Here is a 24,002-nt window from a genome sequence, read left to right on the forward strand (position 1 = left end):
TGGGGCGGCCGGGCAGGAGGCTTTCACAGGGCCAGGGCAGTTCTAGACAATCCCTGTAATGAGTGTGGACTACTGTGATTCTGCAGCGGGCTTGTGTGGCGACTCGCTAAGGGGTGCTGTTGTGTCGAGGACAGCTGCTTACCCATGACTATGTTCAGGATATATGGTCCCACCATCCCCATCTCTGGGGCTGCCGGGGAGAAGCAGCCCAAAAGCAAATCCAGAGCTGAGTGAATTGAGGAGTGAGTGGTTTAAAAAAGAGAGAGAAAAGCAGCCCAAGTAAGTGTGAGCAAGACTCGGGGGGTGGGGGGCGGGCTGGGGTGGCACCATCTGAAATCTACTCGTTAAACTCAGTGTGGTCAGGGCAGGTTACTCATCCGGACTCAGCCTCACTTTTTCGTTAGTAAAATGAGTACGAATATACATACTTTTTTGGAGTATTTTTTTCAGGTGTTCATGAACTAAAGCAGCGGAGGCCTCCCAACCGTTGCCGACCCACGGTAAACACTCAGTAAGTGGTGCTGCTTGCTGTTAGCAACTGTGGGGTAGAGAGGAGGCTGAGCCACGGAGCCGGGCTCAGCCCCGTGCCATCAGCTTTGTGCCTCGGTTGACCATTTAACCTGTCTGGCTTAGAAGGGCACCTGACTCAGTGCGTGCTTCTACCGTGTTTCCCCGAAAATAAGACGGGGTCTTATATTAATTTTTGCTCCAAAAGACGCGTTAGGGCTTATGTTCAGGGGATGTCATCCTGAAAAATCATGCTAGGGCTTATTTTCCGGTTAGGTCTTGTTTTCGGGGAAACACGGTATGTGAGGGTTTGTTAAATGGGAGAACAGATTCTGTTTTGGGAGAGCAATTCACCTAAGTGTGCTGGGAAGGGCGTTGGCACTGCGGGGAGCACCCCCACCTATGGGGTCTAAATATCCCTCCAGAGGCTATTTGGTCCCCCTAATCTCCCCCTCTCCTTTTCTACCATTTCCCACAGGGCTGCAGGCTGAGCTGGGCCTTGAGAGATAAGAGATGAGTGACAGGAAGGCCCACGGACAACCCCACGGTCCCAGACTGGTCATCTGACCTTTTTGTTGGCTACCATTCCAGCCATCCCCTGCCTTCCATTCCTGTCCTGAGTATGTCTTCTGTCCCTTGGAAGGGGGTCCCTCACGTATACCGACTGAAGCGATGTGTGTTGATACCTCCACACACAAGAGTACACAGAGCTGCTCACAGTGTCAGCCCCTGAGGGACACGGTCACGTGCCCCATTCCACGGGATATGCTCACGTACACAGACTGGCACAGAAATACTGTCCTTACCAGACCCACAAAGCCATGCTGACACACACACCCTTACGGTGACAGTGTTTTGTGTCTCCACATCCTGTCATACATAGTCCTTGTTCAATGTTTCAAAAATGTTTATCACTCAAATTCTGTGCCCAGTACACATGCTGTCACGCGGTTTGCACACCACCCTGTGGTGCTCAGTCACACGAACGCAATGCCACACATTTCCTCAGCCCCTCGCAGTCACCTGGTGTCACGCACGCAATCTCTTGCTGCCTCAGCCCCACGCAGTGCAATCAGCCAGTCACACGCTGTCTCTCACCATGACGTGTGGGTACACAGGCTGGGTTCATACACTATTATAATTGCACATCATAAGCCACTATAGTGAGGGGTCACCCGTGCTGGGTCACACGTGCTGTCTCACACAGCCTCACGCGGTCATCAAAGAATCACACACTGTTACATACCCCACCTACCGTGGCTCTTTATTCGGTCCCACACAGACTCACACCTCCAATTCTAGGACTTTGTTGGTTTTATTTTACAAAAGCTTTGAAGGTCCAGGCCAAGGGGTGTCCGTGGCCCTGAGGGTGGGGTTGTACTGACTTCTGGCAACAAGAGGAGAAGGACCCCACCGCTGCCCCGAGGCCATGCTCTGTGCCCTCACGAGCTGAGTGGCGCCACCACAGTGGTGCTGGTAGTTGGAGGCATGGGGCCTGCAGGGAAGGAGCCTGTGGGCGAACCCAGCAGGGGCCCAGGGAAAGGCACGAGGTGGCTGACAGGCCCCGACAGCACCATCGGGCCCAGGCCTTGGTAGAGATGAGCAGTGCCAGGGGGGCCCAATGTCAAGCCTGAGGCCACCTCCCCACAATTCCCGCTCCCACTGCCCCCAGCCACCACCATGAAGCCACCAGCTGGTCCTTCAGCTGCTCCTGTACCTCCCACACTCGACCCCCGTTTCTTTTTCCCTTTTCCAGATGCCTTGCGGTTTCGCGTCTGAATACCATCCTTCCGCATGGTCAGCGGTCGGTTCACCTGTAAAAATGAAGGCCATGGGTATTTCCCCACTCCAGACCTTTGCCTCCATGTCACCACCAGGGACACCCTCGCCACCCCGCTCCTTAAGAATAGGGAATTGGGTGGAGGACTTCGGGGGCAGGCCCTGGGTGTGGCACAGGTGTGGTCCTAGGAATCCTGAGGTTGTGAGGCCCTGCGCTGGGGAAAGACTGGGGGCAGCCTCCCAACCTAGGACTACCTGATGGCTGGAGGGAAGGGGAAAGCAAGAAGGAGCTGGGAGATGGAAGAGGGTGAAGGGAGCAGGAGGGAATGAAAGGGAGGGGGAGATGGAGTAGAGCAGGGAGGGACGAGGGACAAGGAGGAAGGAGGAGGGAGGGAAGGAGAGAGGGAAGGGGAAGGCGGGGCTCAGAAGGGAGGGCGCACCTGGTGTAGCTTGTAGTAGAGGCCACAGGCATTGCAGACAGGGTCCCCGCTGGCATTTCTCCGCCACAGTGTTGTGGTGGTTGTCTGGCAGTTGGTGCACTGGGTACCTGCCCGTTTGCTGACAATCTGGGAGAAGCGAGACTGTGAGGATCAGGGCATTGGGGGGTAGAGGATCCAAGAGGTGAGGGTCAGGGTGAAGGCAGGGCTTCCTGTCCAGGGTGCAGACTGTGGCTTCTGTATAGGGCACGGACAGGGCCTCCTGTCCAGGACAGGGGCTTTCAGCATCACGTGGGGAACTACTTTAGTAGTTCTCAACTTTGGCGGACATTGGAATCACTTGGGGAGTTAAAAACGATCCTGATGCCCAGGCAGCACCCCAGACCAGTTAAATCAGCCCGTCTAGGGGAGGGCCCCAAGGTGATCTCCATGTGAGGCCAAGGATGGAAACTGCTGTGCAGGGAGAGGACAGGCTTCCTGCTCACAGCCTGTGACGGCAGGTCAAGGCTAGGCATTCCTGTGCAAAGCTGGCTTCCTGTACGAATGGGGAAGGGACGGGGGACTTGGGTTCTTGTAGAGCTTGAGGATAGGGATCGCCGGGTTAAGAGGAGGCAGGCCTGGGGTCTTACCAGGCGCTTCTTGGGCCGGATGAGGGGCCTGTTCTGCCCATTCATCTTGTGATAGAGGCCACAGGCGTTGCACAGGTAGTGGCCGGTGCGGTCCCGCCGCCACAGTGGAGTGGCTGTTGCTCCGCAGTTCACACACTCCCTGGCCTCTGGTGAGATGGACAGAGGGGAAGAGGGAGCCAGGCTCAGCCCAACTTTGCCAAGGACATCCCCACCTCAGCCTCCCCGTCCCTTTTTGGGAACCTCACCACAGGTGGCCAGGGGCAGGGTTCCACGGAGCTTGGGGGAGGAGTAGGTCGCTGGATTGAGGGGGCTCCCGGTGGGAGAAAAGAAATTACTGGGAAAGTCAGGGCCCCCATAGGCACTGCTGGGGACAGGGAGTGATGAAGGCAGTGCAGGCCCCAGAGTCAGGAGGTCCGGACTCAGTCGCTCTGTCTTTAAGGTCTCCAGGAAGCTGCTGCCGCCTTTCCCCTCGGGATCTTCTGGGGCCTGGGGAGGGGAGTCCTCACGGGTGGGGCACACAGTCGAGGGAGGATACAGCCCGGTCTTGCTGTAGGCCCAGCTGGCATATGGTGAGCCCCCTGGAATCCCCTCCATGCAGTTGAGCAATGGGTATACCTGAAAGACTGTTACAGGGGTGGGTATGGGAAGGAAGAAAGAAGAGGACAGAATAGTCTAAAGCCATTCTGTACCTCCTAAAGCTCTCAGGGCGCGATGGTGCCCGACAGCCCCAACATGGTGGCCAGCTCTCCAGCCTTCCCACAGGTTGCCAGAACAGCTGCTGGCCCTTGGGTGACTCCTGGATCCTCAGCCCCACAGGTCACTCTGGCAACTGCAGTAACCTCCCGCCATTTCCCAGTGGGCTTTGAGGATGACTGTGGGGATTTGGAGCCTCATGGGACACTTGACAGCCAAGGCCACCACCACCTGCTTCCAACAGTGCTTCCCAGTGTGGCAGGCTAGGGAGCATGGGCATTCCCAAGTCTGGGCTTCAGCAGGGGAAGCCATGTGAAGGCTTCCGGCCATGCTCAAGATGACCTCCGTGTGGGGCTCTGCCATAGCGAAGGGTCTCCATGGCAACTCAACAGCATGACACCAGTGCCAGGACAGCCACCCAAAGGAGTTACCTGGGGAGTGTCTGTAGGCCTCCGCATCCCTGTAGTAGGCCAGCGCGGCAGCTGCAGCTGAGGCGGTGCTCTGGGCTGTGGAGGAGGCTGCTACATCCAAGCCCTCAGGCCCAGGGGGGAAGAAGACCCCAGATTCTGGTGGTGAGGACACCAGGGCAGGGTCCACAAACTGGGGCAGGGACTCAGAGGTCCCCAGGGCTCCCAGGCCAGGGAACTCCATGGGGCCTCTGGGGTTTGACCTGTGAGGACAGGAGGGGACCTCAGACACAGAAACCCTCCTCCCTCCCCTCTTCACCTGCTCTTCCTTCCTTTTCTCCCTCCTCCACTCCCGCCTCCCAATCTATATCCCTCCTTTCCAGCTCTCTAGTTTCCTCCTCCTCTTCCTCACTCCTTCCTTCCCACTCCTCCCTCATCTCTCCCTTGTCTTCCACTCTATCCTCTTACTCCCCATCCTCCTTTCCTTTCCCGTTCTACTCCCGTCTTGCCCCGTTTGTCTTTTCTTTCCTCCCTCTCTCCTCCTCTCCTTCTACACCCCTTCCTATTCCTTCCCCTCCTCTTCCTCCCTCTGTTCCTTCCTTTACTCTTCTTCCTCTTCCTCCCTTTCTTCTCTTTCCTATCCCTCCTCCCTCTTCCCTCCTCCCTCCCTCCTGTCTCCTCTTTTATCTCCTCTCACCCAACTTCCTCTCTTTCTCCTCTTCCCCCTCTTCCATCTCTTTCCATTCCTCCTTCCTCCTCTTCTCCTTCCCCCCTCTTCTTCCCCTCCCTTTCTTTCTCTCCCTTGGCCCCTCATCCTCTCTCCCTGGTCCCCCTTCTCTCCCTCCATCTCTCCCTCCATCTCTCCCTTCTTCTCTCCCCCTCCCCTCAGCCACCTTCTCTCCCTCTTCCCCTTTCTATATCTCCTCCCCTCCTCCTTTTCTGTCCTGTTCCCCTCCTGTCCTGTTCCCTTCCCTCCTCTCTCCTCCCCTCCTTTTTCTCCATCCTTCTCCTCTCCCTCCATTTCTGCTCATCTCTTTCTCCCTCTCCTTCTTTTCTCCTCTCCTCCTCCTCCTCCACTTCCTCTTCTCCCCCTACCCCCAATTGCCCTCCCCTCCCCCTCTAGAGGAGTCTGGGTGGGGTGGGCTGAGGTGCAGAATCAGAGTCCCTTGAACCACTTGGTCACCCCCTGGGACCTTGGGGTTCACCCTCCTGTGCTCCCCAACTTCATCCCTATCTGTTGCATCTTGCCTTCTGACTTTCTCAGAAACCCCATGGTTTCCGGCTTGACTACCCCCTCCCCCACCTCCGTTGGGTCTGCAGACAGAGTTCCTCCCTGCTCCATGGGGGGGTCAATACCCCCACTGCTTATCTCTGCCATCCCCACCCAACTTTTGAAATCACCCTACGGCCGCTAGCTTCCTCTGAGGAGGGGGACAGGTGGGAGGTGTTCCCTTTACCCATACCCTCTCCTCTGGGGAGGTTGGCCATAGTTCTGCTTTCGGGTTCGTCCAGTTTTCACCATCCCTAGGCCTCAGTTTCCCCATCTGCCAGATACAAGGTGGTGACAGGGCCAAACTAAGACCTGTGAGATGGCGGCTTGGTCTATACCATTTTGCCTCTGTACTTCCCTGTGTGTATTTCTGTCTCCCTGGGTCTCTTGTTCCCTGACAGTCTGTTTCTTCTCAAGCTTGGCTTTCTGCATTTCTCTCCCATTTTTCTATGCTACCATGATGTACGTCGCGCTCTCTCTCTGTTTTCATAAATGTCTAATGTTTTCCCTTCCCTTTCTCTGTCTTTCCATGTCTCTATCTCTGATTGTTTCCCTCCATCTTTATCTCTCCGTCTTTTTATCTCTGTTTCTCTTCTCTCTCTCTTTCCACGCGTATCTACCTCTCTCCTACTCCATCTCTTTCTGCTTGTGTGTCTCTCCGGGCTCTCTCTCTGGGCCCTCTGGCCTCATTTCCGTGTCTGTTTTACTATCCCCATATCCCTGACCACACCCCACTGCACACAGCCCTGGATGTTGAACCAGGAAATCTACCCCTACCCCTGACTTGCCCTGTGAATCCGAAGCCCTTGGTTTCCCTGTCTGTGGAGTGCAGGAGATAGCGCGGAAGGCCATCTTCAAACCCCTTCCTATGTGACCCATTGTGTAGATAGGCTCAGGGTTGGGCCTGAGGTTGCAGGTTGTACTGGGAAAGAGATGGGCCTGTGGATGTGTCCACCGCCAACCTAGGCCCCAGCATCTCTCCCTGGGGAGGGCATCTTGGCCCTTCATCTCGGCCTCCATCTCTTCCCTCTGGGTCTCTCCAGGATTCTGTCTACGAGTCTCTCTCTGTGTTCCTGTCTCACTCTCATTTCTGTTCCTGGGTCTCCCTCTCTCCTGCTGTCTCTCTGTCTCTCTTACTCTATTTCTGAGTCTCTCTCTCTTTCTCCTTTCTCTCTCTGTATGTCTCTGCCTCTTGCTCTTTTGACTCTTTTTATCCCCATCTCTCTGTTTGTTTCTCCCTTCCTGCTCTCTCTGTCTTCCTGTGTGTCTCTTGCTTTTTGTCTCTGTCACCACTGTTCCTTTATCCCCTCATCCTCGCCTCATCCCCCATAATCTCACTCCAGCCCCACTGCCCCCTGTCCCTGCACCTGACACCTTGGTGGGTCCAGGGCTGGCTACCCCTCCCATGGCAGGGGCCCACCCCCCCACCCCCAGTTATCACTCTCTGGACAGAGATAAAGTTTATCTCGAGGCTGGGGGATATGAAAGCTCCTTATCAGCTGCCCCACTAGAGTAAGTGCTGCCCCAACGGGCAGTAGGCAGCAGGTCGGCACCCTCAACTCTCCCTCGGCCCAGCCCCTCACCCAAGGTAATGATCCTCTCCCAGCCCTCAAGGGAGGGTCCCTCAGGACTGAAGGGAGCAGAGATGGGGTCTGAGGGCAGATGCATCTTAGGAGGGTTTGAGGTTTAGATATGGGGTTGAGAGTTTGGGGGTATAGCTCTGGGGGTTGAGGAAGCAGACACAGGGCTTAAGGAACAGAGACAACCTTGAAAGGTCCCATTTTATGATCAGAAATAGCTCGGGAAAGCAGAAACAAGGTTGGGAGTCAGGGGTGGAATTTGAGAGTCAGATGAAGTTGAGAAGTTGGAGATGTAGTTTGGGGGTCAGGTTGGATTCTGAGGGTCATGGAAAAGTTTGGAGGTCCAAGGGTTTTATTGGAGCAGAGCTGAAGTTCAGGGGTCAAAGATGGTTTTGGACATGAACAAATGTGTCTGATGGTTAGAGATGGGTTATGGGTGCACAGGAGGAGTTGGAGAACGGAGATAGAGCTGGAGTAGAGAAAGCTTTGGGGCCAGAGAGGAGATCTGGGGAACAGAAGACATTCTGAAGCTCAGATGGGGCTTGGGGAAGGCAGACACAAGGATTCATGTGACAGAATAGATTTGGAGGAGTAGACTTGGTGTTTGGGGTAACAAAGACATTTTCGTGCACAGCCAGAGGGTTGGGGGTAAGACATAGTTTTGGGGGATCAGAGAGAAGTCACAGAGAACAAATACAGGGTTTGAGAGGCAGAAATGGGGGTAAGAGAATGGAGCTAGGGTTTGGCAGGCCAGAGACAGGTTTGGGGGGTCAAAGAGAGTATTGGGTCCTGGGGCAGAGGCAAGGACAGTGTGGAGCAGATAAGGGCTTTGGGAGCAGAAATAGGAAGGAGGCAAAAGTGAGTTTTGGGGGAGAATTTGGAGATAAAGACAAGTTCGGGTAAGTGAAAATCAGAGTTGGGACAGAAGTAGGATTCAGGGAGATGAAAGAATGTTTTAGGGGGCAGAGATGGGTTATGGGGAGCAGCAATAAGGGATCAGGGGAACATAGGTATCTTGAAAGACATGGATGGGAGTCAGGGCAGAGAGAGGTGGGGTAACGGGGTAAATTTGAGGTAGAAATGGGGGTTGGGGAGACCGATGGTCTGAAGGAGTTGTCAAGGGATTCAGGGATGGTAGACACTTTGGGGACCAGCAGTGGGTTGGGGAGTCTGAAGCAGGCTGGAGGAGTAGCCTTGAGGTAAGGGGCAGCAGACCCGGGGTTTGCCTTGCTGGGGACTCTTGGAGGGGCTGAGACTGACCTGGGCTGGTTGGTGCGGAGGGTTCAGCTGCTTTGGGGATGTGGCGAGCTCAGCGTGAATCCAGGGGGTGTCCTGGCTGGCCTTGGCCTTTGAGGCTCCGTTCCTCCTTCCCTCCCTCCCTCCCCTCTCCCTCCTCTCTCCTCCCCAGGGAGTGGCTGGTGCCCTAGTGGGTGGGGCGGGCCAGGGGAGGGGGCGGGCCCCCTGCTGGTGGGGCACCTCTTGGGCAGTGGGGGCCTTCCTTCACCCCACCTGCCCACCCTTCAGATTCTGGGACCCTGTTTGACTTGGGCTCCTGAGGACTTCAGTGTCCGGCCAAACAAAATGGGCTGAAGCCAAGATAAAATGTAAATAGCAGATAACGGCTTCATGAGTCTGCTGGGCCTTTCAGTGCTTATAAAGCCCCTACTGTGTGCTGGGCCAGGTGTGGGCTGGGTCCATATGTATGCAAGTCTTTGTGGCCACAGGGCTAGGAGGGATGTGACTGTACCCATTTTGCAGGCGAGAAGAATGAGGCTCAGAGAGGTTCGGTGGGATGTGAACCAGAGCCTGAGGGACATCTTGACTACCCAGGCCCAGCACAGGGGCCAGGCCAGGGCTGGCAGGAGGCAGGGGCACACTCACTCAGCACCTCACTGGGGCTTAGGCCAGCTCTGGCCTGCCCTGGGGCAGCAGATAAGTCTTATCAGATGGAGGCCACTGTGGCTGTTGGCTCCGGTAACTGGCTGTCTTGGGATGGGGGCGGGGCTGGGGGTGCACACAGGGACAGCGGCTTCAATTTCTTGCCCGCCATGCTGCTCTGGAGGCGGGAAACAGGTGGGAACCAGAGTTGGTTCCTCTGCTGATCCTTGAGGAAGGGAAGGAGAAATGAAAGGATAGAGAAGGGAGAGAGACAGAGACAGAGAAAAAAGGAAATGGGGAGACACATAGAAAGAGACACAGAGCTGGAAGGAGGCAGAGCGCACAGAAAGAAGGGAGAGACAGAGGGAGAGGGAGAGAGACACACAGGGAGAGCCAGAGATAGTTAAAGACAGAAAGAGAGGCAAAGAGAACGAGAGACAGAGATGGACAGAAGGGAACGATAAAGCCTGCAAATGACAGAGCCCAATGACACAGGTGCAGAAACAGAAGGAGACAAAGCTGACATTGCAGAGAGGGGGAAAGAGACAGAGAGGTGGCTATTCAGAGGCAGAAAGTCTGAGAGGAAGTCCATGAGACACCAGGTGGCAGCCTGGGTATGCCCTGGGCAGGTGGTGCTGTGGTGGGTGGGACAGGGGAGTGTGGATTGCTGTGGACCCATGTGGCCTGTGGCTCTGCCCTAAATCTGCTGAGAGGGACCCCTGGAGAGTTGCTGGGCCTCTGCACCTCCGCCCCTACCTTCCTGCCCCATCCTACCTCCCCCACATAGTAACAACAATGACAACAACCAGTGTTTTACGCTGTTTGTAGACCCATGCCTGGCCCATTCTGAGCACTTTCTCCATGGGAAATCATCAGACACACACTCACGGGGCACATAGTAGGTGTCCAACTTGGGTCCTCAATAGGGCAGAGGTATAAGACTACCCAGTCATGACCCCAGGACTTCATGGGACAGGGAGCTCTTCTGACCACCCATTCTACAGATGGGGAGACTGAGACCCACTGAAGGCAGAGGGCAAGATTGGAGCCCTGAGTCAGTGGGGTCTGCTCACCCATGGGCCCACCCCAGAGGGAGTTTTCCATCCTCATCTTCCTCTCTGGGCCTCCGTGTCCTCATATGCAAAATGGGAGTTTTGAGGAGGAAAGAGCAAGGCCATGACTTTGAATTTATTGAGCTCCTGCTGTGTGCCATGCCTTGTGCTGAGCCCTCGTTCGTAGGAATGAGGGCAAAGACCCCTGTGACTTCAGTGGCCGTGGTTTCAGGACATCTTCTCTTGAGCCAGCCCACCCTCATTTACAGACCGTCCTACCAGTGACTGGCCATGTGGCCTTGGGCGAGTTCTTATCTGCTCTGGACCTCAGTTCCTCATCTATAAAGATGGGGTAATAACAGTAGCTGCTCCATAGGGTGATAGGGCCGCTAAATGAGGTTTAATCCGTCAAGTGATTTTTAACTCACTTGAATCTGAAATCTCAATAACTGTTAAGTATTCTTATTTATTTATTGAGTACCTACTGTATACAAGGGATAGTATTTGGACCTGTTTTTACTGTGACTACTGCTAATTCTAGTACTGATGCTAATAGTATGCTGACACCAGTACAACACTAATTCTAATTACTAATATTAATATTCTACTGTTGATACTAACACTAAGACCAATTTTACTAGTGAGAGTAATATTAATGCTAATTCTAATCTAACACTAATGCTATTGTTAGTACTAATACTAAACTAATAATTCTTCATTCTAATTCTATCAACAACAATGATGATAATGCGAAAGCTCTTCTTAGCACTAATATACTAGTAACAGCAACAGCAGCAGTGCTTGCCACGCCACACCAGGCAGTGCTCAGTACTCTCCAGACATAATTTTATCCCATTCTCACCAGGTCCTGGGGGTGTCAGTGCGTATAATTGCCCCCATCTTCCAGACTGAGAGAAGGCGCAGAGAAGTGAAGACTTTCGTCCAAGGCCCCGGGTTCTTGTCTCAGCTCTGACACTGACTTGCTTCATGATTCCCGGGTGAGACACCCTCTGAGCCCAGTTCTTTTGCCTGGAAAATGGGTACAATCAGAGCCCACATGGAATGTTGTTGAGAGGCCACTCAACACAAGGCCTGCCTGGCACCCCATAAGTGGTGAGCTCTGTAATGTCACTCCTCCTCCTCCTCATTATTATTGTTATTAACAGCCATTGAAATGTTGGTGGGAAGGTAGAGAAATCTGTCCTCCTGGGGAAGGGCAAGCGGGAGGCATGTCTCAGACCAGGGTTTGGCCACTGGACTCATGGCCCATTTCTTCATAACTGGAGGGAGAAAGGGCTCAGGAAGAGAAGTAAAGGGTGGGGAGTGGGGGGCCTCAGAGCCCTGCCTCCATCAAGAGCCAGAAACCCTAAGGCTCTGAGGCCAGGCCTCACCCTATCCCCTCCCCCATCCTGGTGGAGGGGGCACAGGCCCAGAAGTCTGCGGCGACAGCTCAGCCAGCAGGGAGGCAGCTGGGAGTGGGCAGATAAGGGAATCGGCAGGGCCAGGCCAGGCTTTGGGGGAGACCAACGACGAGGGCAGGCAGTGGGGTGAGGGTGGGGGTGGAGTGTCCGGGCCAAGCAACCTCTTTGTCAGGCCTCCATTTGAGACTCAGCCCCAACGTCCTCTCTTCCCGGAAGACTTCCCTGACTGGTTCCCTCCCTCCTGGCATTCTCTGAGGTTCTAGAGTTTGGTGCAAGCCCTTGGTATTGGGACTATTCGTGCCTCTTCCAGACTGTGGAGTCCCCCAGGGCCAGCACAGAACCCGACTCCCCTGGGTGTTAATAGCACCTAGAGAAACATCAGCCAAAGCCTGGCTGAGGAGTCAAACATTCGCCTCAGAACCAAACCGTTTTGTTTAACAGAAAAGTATAAAGAATACTATAACAAGCATTCACCTGTGTCAAACATTAGTATTTTGCCTTATTTACTTCAGATCCTTTTAAAAAAGAAATATAATATTACAGAAATAGTTGAAATCTTTGCACCAATTCCATTTCCCTTTCTCCTTCCACTGCCTTGTGTTTGGTGTTTATCTTCCTCATGAGTGTTTTTATTCCATTAGTACATACATATGTACCCATAAACAACGTAAGTTACTGGGGTTTGGGGCCTGTGTTTGAACTTCGTATCAATGGAATCATACAGTAAGTGCTTCTTTTGATCATCATAATGTCTGTGACATTCATCCAGGTTGTTGTGTTTATTAATAGTTCCTTCTTTTTTATTAGGATGATATTTATGAGAATGATAATTCACGTACCATAAAATTCACCCTTTTAAAGTGTACATTTCAGTGGTTAGTCTATTCACATAATTGAGCAGCTATCAACATTACCTAATTCCAGAACATTTTCATCACCCCAAAAAGAAGCCCTGTACCCATTAGCAGTTATTCCCCATTCCGAGCCCACTAATCTAATTTCTGTCTCACAGACTTGCCTGTTCTGGACATGTCATAGAAATGGAATAGGAGGCCTTTTGTGACGGGCTTCTTTCACTTCACATAAAGTTTTCAAGGTTGATTCATGTTGTAGCATGGATCAGTACTTCATTCTTTTTTATGGCTGAATAATATTCCATTGTATGAACATTCCACATTATCTTTATTCATCTGATTAATGAAAGTTTTTATGTGGACGTCTGTTTTCAGTTCTCTTGAGTATATAACTACCAATGGAATTGCAAAGGCTTATGTTAATTCTATGTTTAACTTTCTGAGGAAATGCAAAAGAGTTCTCCACAGCAGTTGTATGAGGGTTCCAGTTTATCCACATCCTCTCCAGCACTTGATATTGTCTCTCTTTTTGATTCTCGCCATCCTAGTAGGTATGATGTGGTATCTCATTGTGGTTTCGATGTGCATTTGCCTGATGAGTAATGATATTGAGCCCCTTTTAATGAGCTTATTGGCCATTTGTACATCTTTTTAGAGAAATGTCTATTCAAATTCTTTGCCCATTTTTGATTGGGTTATTTGTCTTTTTATTGTTGGATAGTAAGCTTTTTTTATATATCCTGGATGCTAGATCCTTATATATATGTGATTTGCAAATATTTTCTCCTATTTGTGGGTTATGTTTTCATTTTCTTGAGAGTGTTCTTTGAAGCACAAAAGCATTTAGTTTTTTCGTGTTTTTTTTTTTTTAACATTTTATTGGGGAAGGGGAATAGGACTTTATTGGGGAACAGTGTGTACTTCCAGTCGTGTTTTTCCAAGTCAAGTTGTCCTTTCAATCTTAGTTGTGGAGGGTGCCGTTCAGCTTCAAGTTGTCCTTTCAGTCTTAGTTGTGTCGGGCGCAGCTCAGCTCCAGGTCCAGTTGCCGTTGTTAGTTGCAGGGGCCGCAGCCCACCATCCCTTGTGGGAGTCGAACCCTCAACCTTCTGGTTGAGAGGATGCGCTCCAACCAACTGAGCCATCCGGCCACCTGGGAGCTGAGCGGCAGCTCATTGGCTTCATTCTGGTTGTGGAGGGCGAAGCTCACTGGCCCATGTGGGAATCGAACTGGCAGCCCCGTTGCCCAGAGCTCGCGATCTAACCAACTGAGCCACTTGTCCGTCCCAAAAGCTTTTAGTTTTGATAAAATCCAATTTATCTATTTTTCTTTGGTTGCTTATGCTTTAGGTGTCATATCTAAGAAACCATTGCCTAATCCAAGGTCACAAAGATTTATGCCTATGTTTTCTTCTAAAAGTTTTATAGTTTTAGCTCTTACATTTAGGTCTTTGATTCATTTTGAGTTAGTTTTTGTGTCTGGTATGAAGTAGGGGTCCAATTTCATTCTTTTGCATGTAGATATCCAGCTGTTCGAGCACCATTTGTTGAAAAGACTATTCTTTCCCCACTAACTTTTCTTGACACATTTGTCAAAAATCAATTGCCTATAATGTATGAATTTATTTCTGGACTCTTCATTTTGTTCCATCGATGTATATATCTGTTTTTATGCCAGTACCACAGTCTTGATTACTGTAGCTATGTAGTAAGTTTTTAAGTTGGGAAGTGTGAGTCCTCCAACTGTGTTTTTCTGTTTCAACATTGTTGTAGCCGTTCTGGATCCCTAGAATTTCCATATGAATTTAAGGACAAGTTTGTCAATTTCTGCAAAGAAGCAAGCAGGGATTCTAGGGATTGCATTAAATCCATAGATCAATTTGGAGTGTATTGCCATCTTAACACTATAAAGTCTTTTATCCATGAACATGTGATGTTTTTCCATTTATTTAGGTCTTTTACTTTCAGCCATGTTTTATAATTTTCAGTGTACAAGTCTCACCCATCTTTTGTTAAATTCATTACTAAGTATTTTATTGTTTTTGATGCTATTATAAATGGAATTGTTTTCTTAATTTCACTTTTGGATTATTCACTGTGAGTGTGTACAAATATGATTAAGTCTTGTGTGATCTTGTATCTTGTTACCTTACTGAGCTCGAGAGAGAGCTCGAGAGACAGATGGTTTTGTTGTGGGTTCCTTAAGATTTTCTGTGTACAAGATCATGCCTTCTGCAAATAGAGATAGTTTTGCTTCTTTTTTCCAATATGGATGACTTTATTTATTTATTTATTTATTTATTTATTTATTTATTTATTTATTTATTTATTTATTTTTACCTAATTGCCCTGACTAGAACCTCCAGTACGATGTTGAATAGAAGTGGTTGGAGGGGATGTCCTTGCCTTGTTCCTGATCTTTGGGAGAGTTTTCAGTCCTTAATCATTAAGTATGATGTTAACTGTAGGTTTTTTTGTAAATGTTCTTTATCAAGTTGAGGAAGTTCTCTTCTATTCCTAGTTTGTTGAGTGTTTTTATCATGAAAGGGTGTTGAACTGTGTCAAATGCTTTTTTTCTGCATCTATTGAGATCATGTAGTTTTTGTACTTTATTCTACTAATCTTCTGTATTACATTGATTGATTTTCATATGTTGAATCAATCTTGCATTCCTGATATAAAATCCCACTTGGTTATGTTATATGTCTTATATGTTGCTGAATTATGTTTACTAGTATTTTGTTGAAGATTTTTGTATCTATATTCATGAAATATTGGTCTGTAGTTTTCTTGTTATGTCTGTCTGGTTTTGGTATCAGGTTAATGCTGACCTCATAAGTTTATTCCCATTTATTGCTGAGTAGTATCCATGGAATGGATATACCATAGCCTGTTTTTTTGTTTTTATTAGTTTCAGGTGTACAAAACAATGTAATAGACATTTACACACCTCACAAAGTGATGACCCGCCTCCCCCAATCTACTACCCCTGTGATATCATTATAGCTGTTACAATTCCATTGACTCTATTCCCTATGCTGTACTCCACATCCCGTGAATATATATATGTATATATATATAATATATATACGTATATATATGTGTGTATATATATATGTGTATATACATGTAATTATAGTTTACATTCCATATTATTCAGCTTCAGCTTCAGGTGTACAGTGGTCAGACATCTACACAGTCCATGAAGTGGTCTCCCTAATAAGACAAGTGCCCGTCTGACCCCCTAAAAAATCTTTACAACATTATTGATTATATTCCCCAAACTAGGGCGGACGGGTGGCTCAGTTGGTTAGAGCGCAAGCTCTGGGCAATGGGGCTGCAGGTTCGATTCCCACATGGGTCCCGCGAGCTGCGCCCTCCACAACTAGAATGAAGTCAATGAGCTGCCGCTCAGCTCCCGGGTGGCCAGATGGCTCAGTTGGTTGGAGCGCGGGCTCTCAACCACAACCACAAGGTTGCCAGTTAGACTCCCACAAGGGATGGTGGGCTGTGCCCCCTGCAACTAGCAACAGCAACTGGACCTGGAGCTGAGCTGCACCCTCCACAACTAAGATTGAAAGGACAACAACTTGACTTGGAAAAAGTCCCGGAAGTACACACAGTGTTCCCCAATAAATTCCTGTTCCCCTTCCCCAATAAAAAATTCTAAAGAAAAAAAAATTTCCCCAAACGATTTTATATCTCTGTGGCTATTTTGTGGTTACTAATTTGTACTTTCTAATCCCCTCACCTTCTCCCTCATCATCACCCCCCTCCCATCTAGCAACCCTCAGTTTTTTTCCCTATATCTCTGAGTCTATTTCTGTTTCGTTTGTTCATTTATTCTGTTCTTAAATTTCACATGTAAGTGAGATCATATGGTGTTTGTCTTTCTCCGTCTGACTTATTTCACTTAGCATAATGTTCTCTAGGTTCATTCATGTCATTGCAAATGGTAAGATTTCATTCTTCTTTTTTTTTTTAATTTATTGGGGTGACAATTGTTAGTAAAATTACATAGATTTCAGGTGTATAATTCTTCTTTTTTGTTTCTTTTTTTTTATTTATTGGGGTGACAGTTGTTAGTAAAATTACAGAGATTTCAGGTGTACAATTCTGTATTACATCATCTATAAATCCCATTGTGTGTTCACCACCCAGAGTCAGTTCTCCTTCCATCACCATATATTTGATCCCCTTTACCCTCCTCTCCCACCCCCTCCTTTCTTACCCTCTGGTTCATTCTTCTTTATGGCCGAGTATCATAACCTGTTTAACTGTTCATCTGCTCATGGACATTTGGGTTGTTTCCACTTTCTTCCCTATTAGAGCAAATCTTAATTTACAAACTTATTTCTTTTTCCTGAGCACAAACATGTGGAGGAGTTTCTCCAGGGGCAGGGATATCAGTTCATCTACCCATCCATCCACTTGCCCATCTAACCATTCATGCATCCACCCATCTGCTGCCCACCCTTCCTCCCTCCCTGTCTCCCTGTCGCCCTCCTTCCCTCACAGCAGCCAGAGGGAGCCTGTGAAATCCTAAGTCAGATCATGATTCTTCTGTGCTCACAACCCTCCCGTGGCTCCCCTGTCACTCAGAGTAAAAGCCAGAGTCCTCTCCATGGCCCGCGAGGCCCTACACAATGTGACCCCACCACCTCTCCAACCTCACCTCCTCCTGCTCCCCCTCACTCACTGCTCCTCTCTTTGCACTGGCTCCCTGCCTTTCCTCACACAAACCAGGCACATTCATGCTTCAGGGCCTTTGCCATGGCTCTTCTCTGCCTGGTATGCTTTTCCTCCAGTCATCAGTGCGGCTTCTCCTTCATCTCTTCAGGTCTCTGATCAAATACCTCCTTCTCAGGGAGGTTTCCTCTATCTATCCCATTACACATTGGAAACTGTCTCAGCGATTTGTATCTGTATTCCCGCTTTTCCATCGTTTCTTTTTCTACAAAGCATTTATCATCCTCTAACATACTTCATATTTTCCTTACTTCATTTTATTTATTTTGAATCTCTCCCACTAGAATGGCAGCTCCACAAACATACGTATGTTTGTCTCTTTTGTTCACTGCTCTTTCTCCAAAGCCTGGAACAAGGCCAAGCACAGAGTAGGTGCTCAATATATGTTTATTAATTGAATGAGTGAATGGGGTGGTGGTGGTGGAGACAGAAATAGAGGAAATTTGTCCTTGTCCCATCTACTGTGCCAGGAGCTGAACCTCTGTTGAGATGAGTCTAGGCCTAAGTGCTACATCCCCTGGGGGTGAGACCAGGTAAGGCATACTAAGAGGAGATAGTATCATTTGGGCTGTTCCTTGAAGGTCCCATGGGAATCATAGAGATCTTGGGGTTCAGTGAGTCCTCTGGGGTGGAGGAAACAGTAGGCAGCACCTGGGTGGGTAAGGTGAGTCTAAAAGGATGAAAAAGGATGGCTTCAGGGACAGGAAGAAATCTATTAGAGGCCTTGAATCCCAAAGGCCTAAGCCTGGATTTGGTCCGTAGAGGTCATACCCTGGCGCTGACCCCCAAACAGCTCAGAGACCGCACACGCTGGGCAAACACATACATAACACCAAGACAATGATAATGAAGTGCCCATATTAATTGAGAGGTTATTCATTTATTGGAACAGCTTAGAAGGAGGACATTGAGACACATAGTTTTGATCTCAAACCCATCTCAAGTTCCCCCAGCGGGATGTGTGAAGTGCCTAAGTCTTTAGTCCTTGGAGGTTTCTGGGCCTGGGCAAGATTCTGGAGGAAGGAAGGAAGGAAGGAAGACGGCAACATCGCAGGGAGCGCCAACCTCCATCATGGGGAGATACAGTTGGACACCTCAATGAGGTTTCTGTCAGGGTCTCTAAAGTAGATGGACATGAGGGGCCCTTTTGCCCCAGTTCTGGGGACTGGACCCTCCTCAATGGGGACATCACAAGCCTGAAATGGGAGAAGACAAAAATCTCAGTCCATGTGTGAGACCCAGAATGAATTCCTTATAGTGGCCTAGGAGACCCCTGTATTTTTCTGACCTCATCTCCTACCATTGTCCCCTCCCTCCCTCTGCTCCAGCCACATACCAGCTGTATGACCTTGGACAGAGTACCTAACTGCTCTGTACCTCAGTTTCCTCATCAGTGAAATGGGGATGATAATAGTGTCTAGTATTTAGTAAGTGGCAGAGTCGGAATTCAAACCCAGGCAGTCTAGGACAGAGTCCATACTCTTAACCCCTATGCTTTCCCCACTTTATTCTAAACCAGGCTTTTTCACTGATCCTTTCCAAAGAGGGAGTCCAGGATATTTACAGAGAATATATTCAAGGCCTCATCTGTGTTGCCCAGCAGGAGAACCAATGCCCCCTTTACATGAAATCATTTTAAGTGTTACAGGAGCACCAACATTCAATAACAGTGAGCCAGAAATTATTTCCTCTTCACTCCTCTTTCAATCCTCCTGATTACACCAAGAAAGCCTCCGGTGGACGCTGACAAGTCCTTAGCACCTCCTTAACCACTTGCAAATCTCCCTTTGGAATGTCAGGCCCAGAGAATTCAGGGAATGGAAATGGCTAGAATTGAATGACATTGTGATGCTTTCATAGCTATTTGTTTTTAGTTACTTTCCCTTTGTGCCAAGATATAATGTTTTTTTCATTTACTTGTTTGAACATTTTCTTTTTACATAAATACATTTAGGTATAGTGTTTCCCAAGGGTGATGTAAAGTTTCCTTTTAAAATACATTTGTTCACGTGAAAGAAAATGATGTCAATAAAAATAATGAGTAAACAATTGTGTCCGGCTGTTATCTGGATGTGAGGAAACCCGTTATGCCTGAAGTTTGAAGAAGACCTCTTTGGGTTATGCTTCTGTTTTCACCGCCTCTGCAGCAGCTTTCTCAAAAAGAATGTAAGTCCGACTCACCTGGAGGTGCAGCACCATTTCCTCCAAAGGCACCTCTGTGATCAGACATAGGTCCAGGGAGCCAGGAACTGGGTGAGCAGCTTTGGGTTCAAATTCCTTTCCCACCTCATGTAGGTTAAACTTTTGGTCTCCAAAACACAATGCTTTCCGGTCTCCCTATTTGGGGAGAGAAAACAATCTAGAACTAAACCTCCAAGATGAGTGTGAAGCAAAGCCCCGCTATCTGCCCCAACAAGGTTAAAAAAAAAGTAGAACAGGGCTTTTAATGAAAACCAACAGCCTCTTTCCCTACCCTAGTCTCATTCCCTAGGGGCAACTGCTTCCAGTGTGTGTGTGTGTGTGTGTGTGTGTGTGTATTTCTTCTGGAAATTATTTGCGTTATCTCCAAATAATGTTTATACTACCCATGGCAGAGACAGCAATTTGCTTACTTAATATACATGTCTCTTTTTTTTAATAAACACAACCCAAATTTCAATGGGGTCAATTGTACGCTCAGCTTTAAAAACTTAACACTGAGACTCCGGAATGTGTTCTATTGTCTTCTAGTCTTTGATGTGACTCTTGGGAAATCTGATATCTGCATATTTCTTTTCCTTTGTAGTTGAATTACTTTTCTTTTTAACACATCGGAAAGCTCTTAGGATCTTCATTTCCACTTTGATGTTCTATAATTTCATAAAATCATATCTAAGTGTCAATGTGCTGGATGGATATTCAGTTAACTCTTTCCTTATAAAGAATGAAAAGTTCTCTGCATTATTTCTATGGTAATTTCCTCCCCTCCATTTCTCCATTTTCTCTCTGGAAGTTTCACTATTCAGAGTTTGGAATCTCCTCCACTGATCCTTTAAATTTTTTCTCATAGATTTGTTGTGGGTTTTTTTTTTTTCAGTTATTTTCAAAAGTATTATAATCAAATTGTACTCCACTTGCACTTTGGCATCTGGGGAAATGATTACCTTGAAAGTTATGACCTCCATGCCCAGAATCTTGGAATAAAACATGGTGGTATCTTTGATACTCTTTACTGTCATCACGATGTGGTCAAGCCTATGAATAAGACATGGAGAAGGGGTCTGACTGCTGTCCCTCCATGACTTAAAAAAAAAAGAGAGAAAATTCAGAAGAGATCACATTGCCACTGGTCACACCCAAGTTTCCTGTTTCCCTCTCCTCACCTCCCCCAATAGCCATACTTCCTCTTCACCACCATTGCAATGGGAGAGTCCTGGGAGGAAACTTTAGTAGTCTTATTGCCCATGTGTGGATTCACGAGGGCCCATATGTCTGCTATGACCACTCCCCACTGTATTCTGGTTCCCTTTCTCCTTCAGAGGGATAGCGGCGAAGATAATGGGAATGGAGGCCAACACCAAACCCTCTCGTTTTCCCCAAGCTGAAATTCATCTCTTTTGCAAGAAAATACAAGACACGGAGTACAAACCCTCCGTTGGCCAATGTAACCCAGTCCCCTCCTTTCCAGCTCTGCAGCTATGACCAGAACGGGATATGAAGGGATCATCTTAGATGAAATTAATACTTCTGAGCATGAGTGTTTACAGATCCACCTTGACACCCAGTGGGAAGGCACACCTCCTCCCCGCAACTTCCCGCCCTTTTCACACTTCCCACCAGGTCTTTGTCTTGCTTTGCATTCTTTAGTAATTTGTATATTTACATTACATCTGCTACAGGATTATGAGGTGACTGTGGTCTGGCACTACTGGTAGCAGAGTATAGTGGTTAAAAGAATAGACTCTGGAGCCAGACTAACATTTAATTGATCTCTCTGTGCTTTAGTTTCCCTTTCGGTGAACTGGGCATGGTTTTATACATATCTCATAGTACTGTTGTAAACAGTTTTTTTGAAGGGTTGTGTTTTTAAGGCCTTCGAGCAAACCTAACAGATAGCAAGTGCTGTAAGAGTTGATGAGGATGATGATGATGTCATCCTGGTCATCTTGTTACAATTCAAACTCCCTACCATGACCCCCCATCTCTACAAGCCTCATCCACTGCCCTTGAACTCCAAGCCACATTGTCCTTTGCCTGCTCCCCATAAGGGCCATCCTTGTACCTTTGGCCTCAAGGCCTTTTGCACATGCTTATATCTGTCTCTCTTGCTAGACCACAAGCTTCATAAGGGTAGAGATCTCTCTGTTTTGTTCCCCATTGTGTCCCAAACAACAAGTACCTGTTCAATAATATTTATTCAATTATAAATATTGTAGTAGTGGATATCTACTACAATTAGGACCAGTGCCTGGTGCATAGTGCAAAGTCTGACTTCTATTTTATTCTATGATTCCATTCTATTCCATTCAATACTTTTCAATTCCACCCTGTGTTTTTTATTCTGTTCCATTTCACAGTGTTCAATTCCATTCAAACCATTACCTTTTAAACAATTAATTTCACTGAGCTCCAGCTTAAAAAAAAATACTGTGCTGTTCTATTTTCATTAGTGGAGGAGGCATTAGCAAAGTCGATGAGTTCTGCTGTCCTCCTGGGTACAGAGGATCCGCAGGGGTACAGAAACAGCAGAATGAGAAAATGACTCATATTGGGCTCCACTGAAAATAAAGTCGTATGTTTACACAAATCTTTTATTAACCTTTTGACATCTGTAAGATCTGTAATAGCACCCCCTTTTCATTCCTGATATTGGTAATTTATATTTTTTCTTTTAATTGTTTGAGAGAAAACAGAAATTACTAATATTTTATTAATCTGTTCAAAGAACCAACTTTTGACATTGTCAATTTTCTCCAATGTATGTTTGCTTTCTATTTCACCAGTTTTTGCTCTTATCTTTATAATTTCCTTCCTTCTATTTTCTTAGGGTTAAATTTGTTTTTCTTTTTCCAGCTTCTTGATATGAAAGCCCAGCCACTGATTTTCAACTGTTCTGATCTATGCGTTTAGACTGTAGCTTTCTGCTAAGCACTGCTTAGCTACATCCCCAAATTTTGATAATCTTTTGGAAATCAACTCAACCTATTCCTCCCATTTTTTAATGCCCTGCCCGCTCAGTCTCACTCCCCAGATCCTGTTTTGCATCTGGAGAGCTCCATCTTTGTAAATTCAAGGATGAGCAAGGCTGGCTCTCTTAAGGAACAGGAAGAAAGCCAGTGTAGCTGAGAATCCAAGGGTGAGGTGAGTGAGGCATGAGCAGGAAGAGAAGGCAAGGGCCAGGCCATGCAGGGTTGTTGAGGCAAGGTTAGAGAGGCAGGTTTATAAAAAGATGATCAAGACATAGTAATCACATAAGGCTGACCGTGTGCCAAGCCCTCTTCTAGGAATTATACAGAATAGAATCCATTTTATTCTTCGCAATAACCCTTTATAGATAATAGAGTGCCCAGGCCATCATGCCCTCCCTCCTGCCTCCTTCACAGGGAAGGCTTCTATCTTTCTACAAAGTTCTCTTCAAGGTCCTCTTCAAGGTGAGAAAGATCCCTGAAATTCTTCTGGCCAACCTTAAGGTCAATGCTGTCTCCTGGCACCTCCTACACTGCCCCATCCTTATGTCCCCGGCTGATGTGACTCCCCTTAGCCACCCTGAGGGAGCAGAGCAGCCGGCCCTCAGCCAGGCCCACTCCTGCAGACATGTTGAGGCTGACGGCGTGTGAGAACAGAGACTTTCCGTGTCCCTCTGCTGCCCTCTGCTTGTCTTTGAAAGGAAGAAAGAGAGAGGAGGAGGGAAAAATGGATGTCAGCACAGCAGGATAGCCGGCATAGAAAGGAACCTGATTACCGGGCCTGAGCTGGAGGATACCCAGCCTTGGTGCCAACACCCGTGCTCCAGGCCCCTAGGGGTCACCCCGTTCACCTGCTTCTCTGATGTCCTGCTCCACATCCTGGCTGACAGCCTGGAGGGCAGACGGCACAGCATGGCGCGCTAAGTGTCCTTGCTCTGAGGCCTCCAGACAACCTTTGGCTCAGCACCTGTAGCTCAAGGGGCAGGAATGGGAGGGCCACAGGCTGAGGACTGCTAGTGGTGACAGAGGTAGGCGGTGCAAGTACAAGGACTCTGATATAAAACTAAGGACCTTGAAAGTGAAAGCTTGTGTGTCTTAGCCAGCTCGAGCCACCATAACAAAATGCTCTAAAGCCTGGGTGCCTTAAACAACAAAATTGATTTTCTCACAGTTTTGGATGCCGGAAGTCCAAAATCAGGGTGTCAGTAGGTCAGGTTCTGGTGATGGCTCTCCACCTGGCTGGCAGATGGCCACCTTCGCACCGTGTCCTCACAGGGCAGAGAGAAAGATCAAGCTTTTTGGTCTCTTATTATCAGGGCACTAATCCCATCATGAGGACCCCACCCTCATGACCTCATCTACCCCTAACCATCGCCCAAAGACCCCATATTCTAATGCCATCACATTGGGGGGTTAGGGCTTCAACATATGGATTTGGGGAGGGTTCACAAACATTCAGTTTGGGAATATGGTGTAAGGGATTCCTTTGTAACAATACAGAAAAACCACCCATCCTGAAGTACTGGGGGGAGGGGCCTTTATTCTAGGGTGTGAGGCCTCTGAGCTCTTTAGGGGTGTGTCTCC

At 48.2% G+C, this 24,002-nt stretch overlaps 2 protein-coding genes across 2 annotated transcripts; both read right to left on the reverse strand.

Moving 5' to 3' along the window:
• Positions 1-1,809: 1,809 nt before the first annotated feature.
• GATA1 (GATA binding protein 1) lies at positions 1,810-8,688 on the reverse strand. The gene is made up of 6 exons (XM_033109322.1): positions 8,563-8,688; positions 4,477-4,715; positions 3,598-3,975; positions 3,353-3,498; positions 2,727-2,852; positions 1,810-2,321 (listed from the first exon to the last, which is right to left on the reverse strand). Exons 2-6 carry the CDS (start codon positions 4,694-4,696, stop codon positions 1,950-1,952), a joined length of 1,242 nt encoding a protein of 413 aa, XP_032965213.1. The 5' UTR covers positions 4,697-4,715; positions 8,563-8,688; the 3' UTR covers positions 1,810-1,949.
• A 9,279-nt stretch (positions 8,689-17,967) lies between these two features.
• GLOD5 (glyoxalase domain containing 5) lies at positions 17,968-23,392 on the reverse strand. The gene is made up of 4 exons (XM_033113030.1): positions 23,270-23,392; positions 20,397-20,534; positions 19,435-19,590; positions 17,968-18,449 (listed from the first exon to the last, which is right to left on the reverse strand). Exons 1-4 carry the CDS (start codon positions 23,330-23,332, stop codon positions 18,324-18,326), a joined length of 483 nt encoding a protein of 160 aa, XP_032968921.1. The 5' UTR covers positions 23,333-23,392; the 3' UTR covers positions 17,968-18,323.
• Between the last annotated feature and the right edge of the window lie 610 nt (positions 23,393-24,002).

The sequence above is a fragment of the Rhinolophus ferrumequinum genome, chromosome X, assembly GCF_004115265.2.
Source record: "Rhinolophus ferrumequinum isolate MPI-CBG mRhiFer1 chromosome X, mRhiFer1_v1.p, whole genome shotgun sequence".
Taxonomy (NCBI): domain Eukaryota; kingdom Metazoa; phylum Chordata; class Mammalia; order Chiroptera; family Rhinolophidae; genus Rhinolophus; species Rhinolophus ferrumequinum.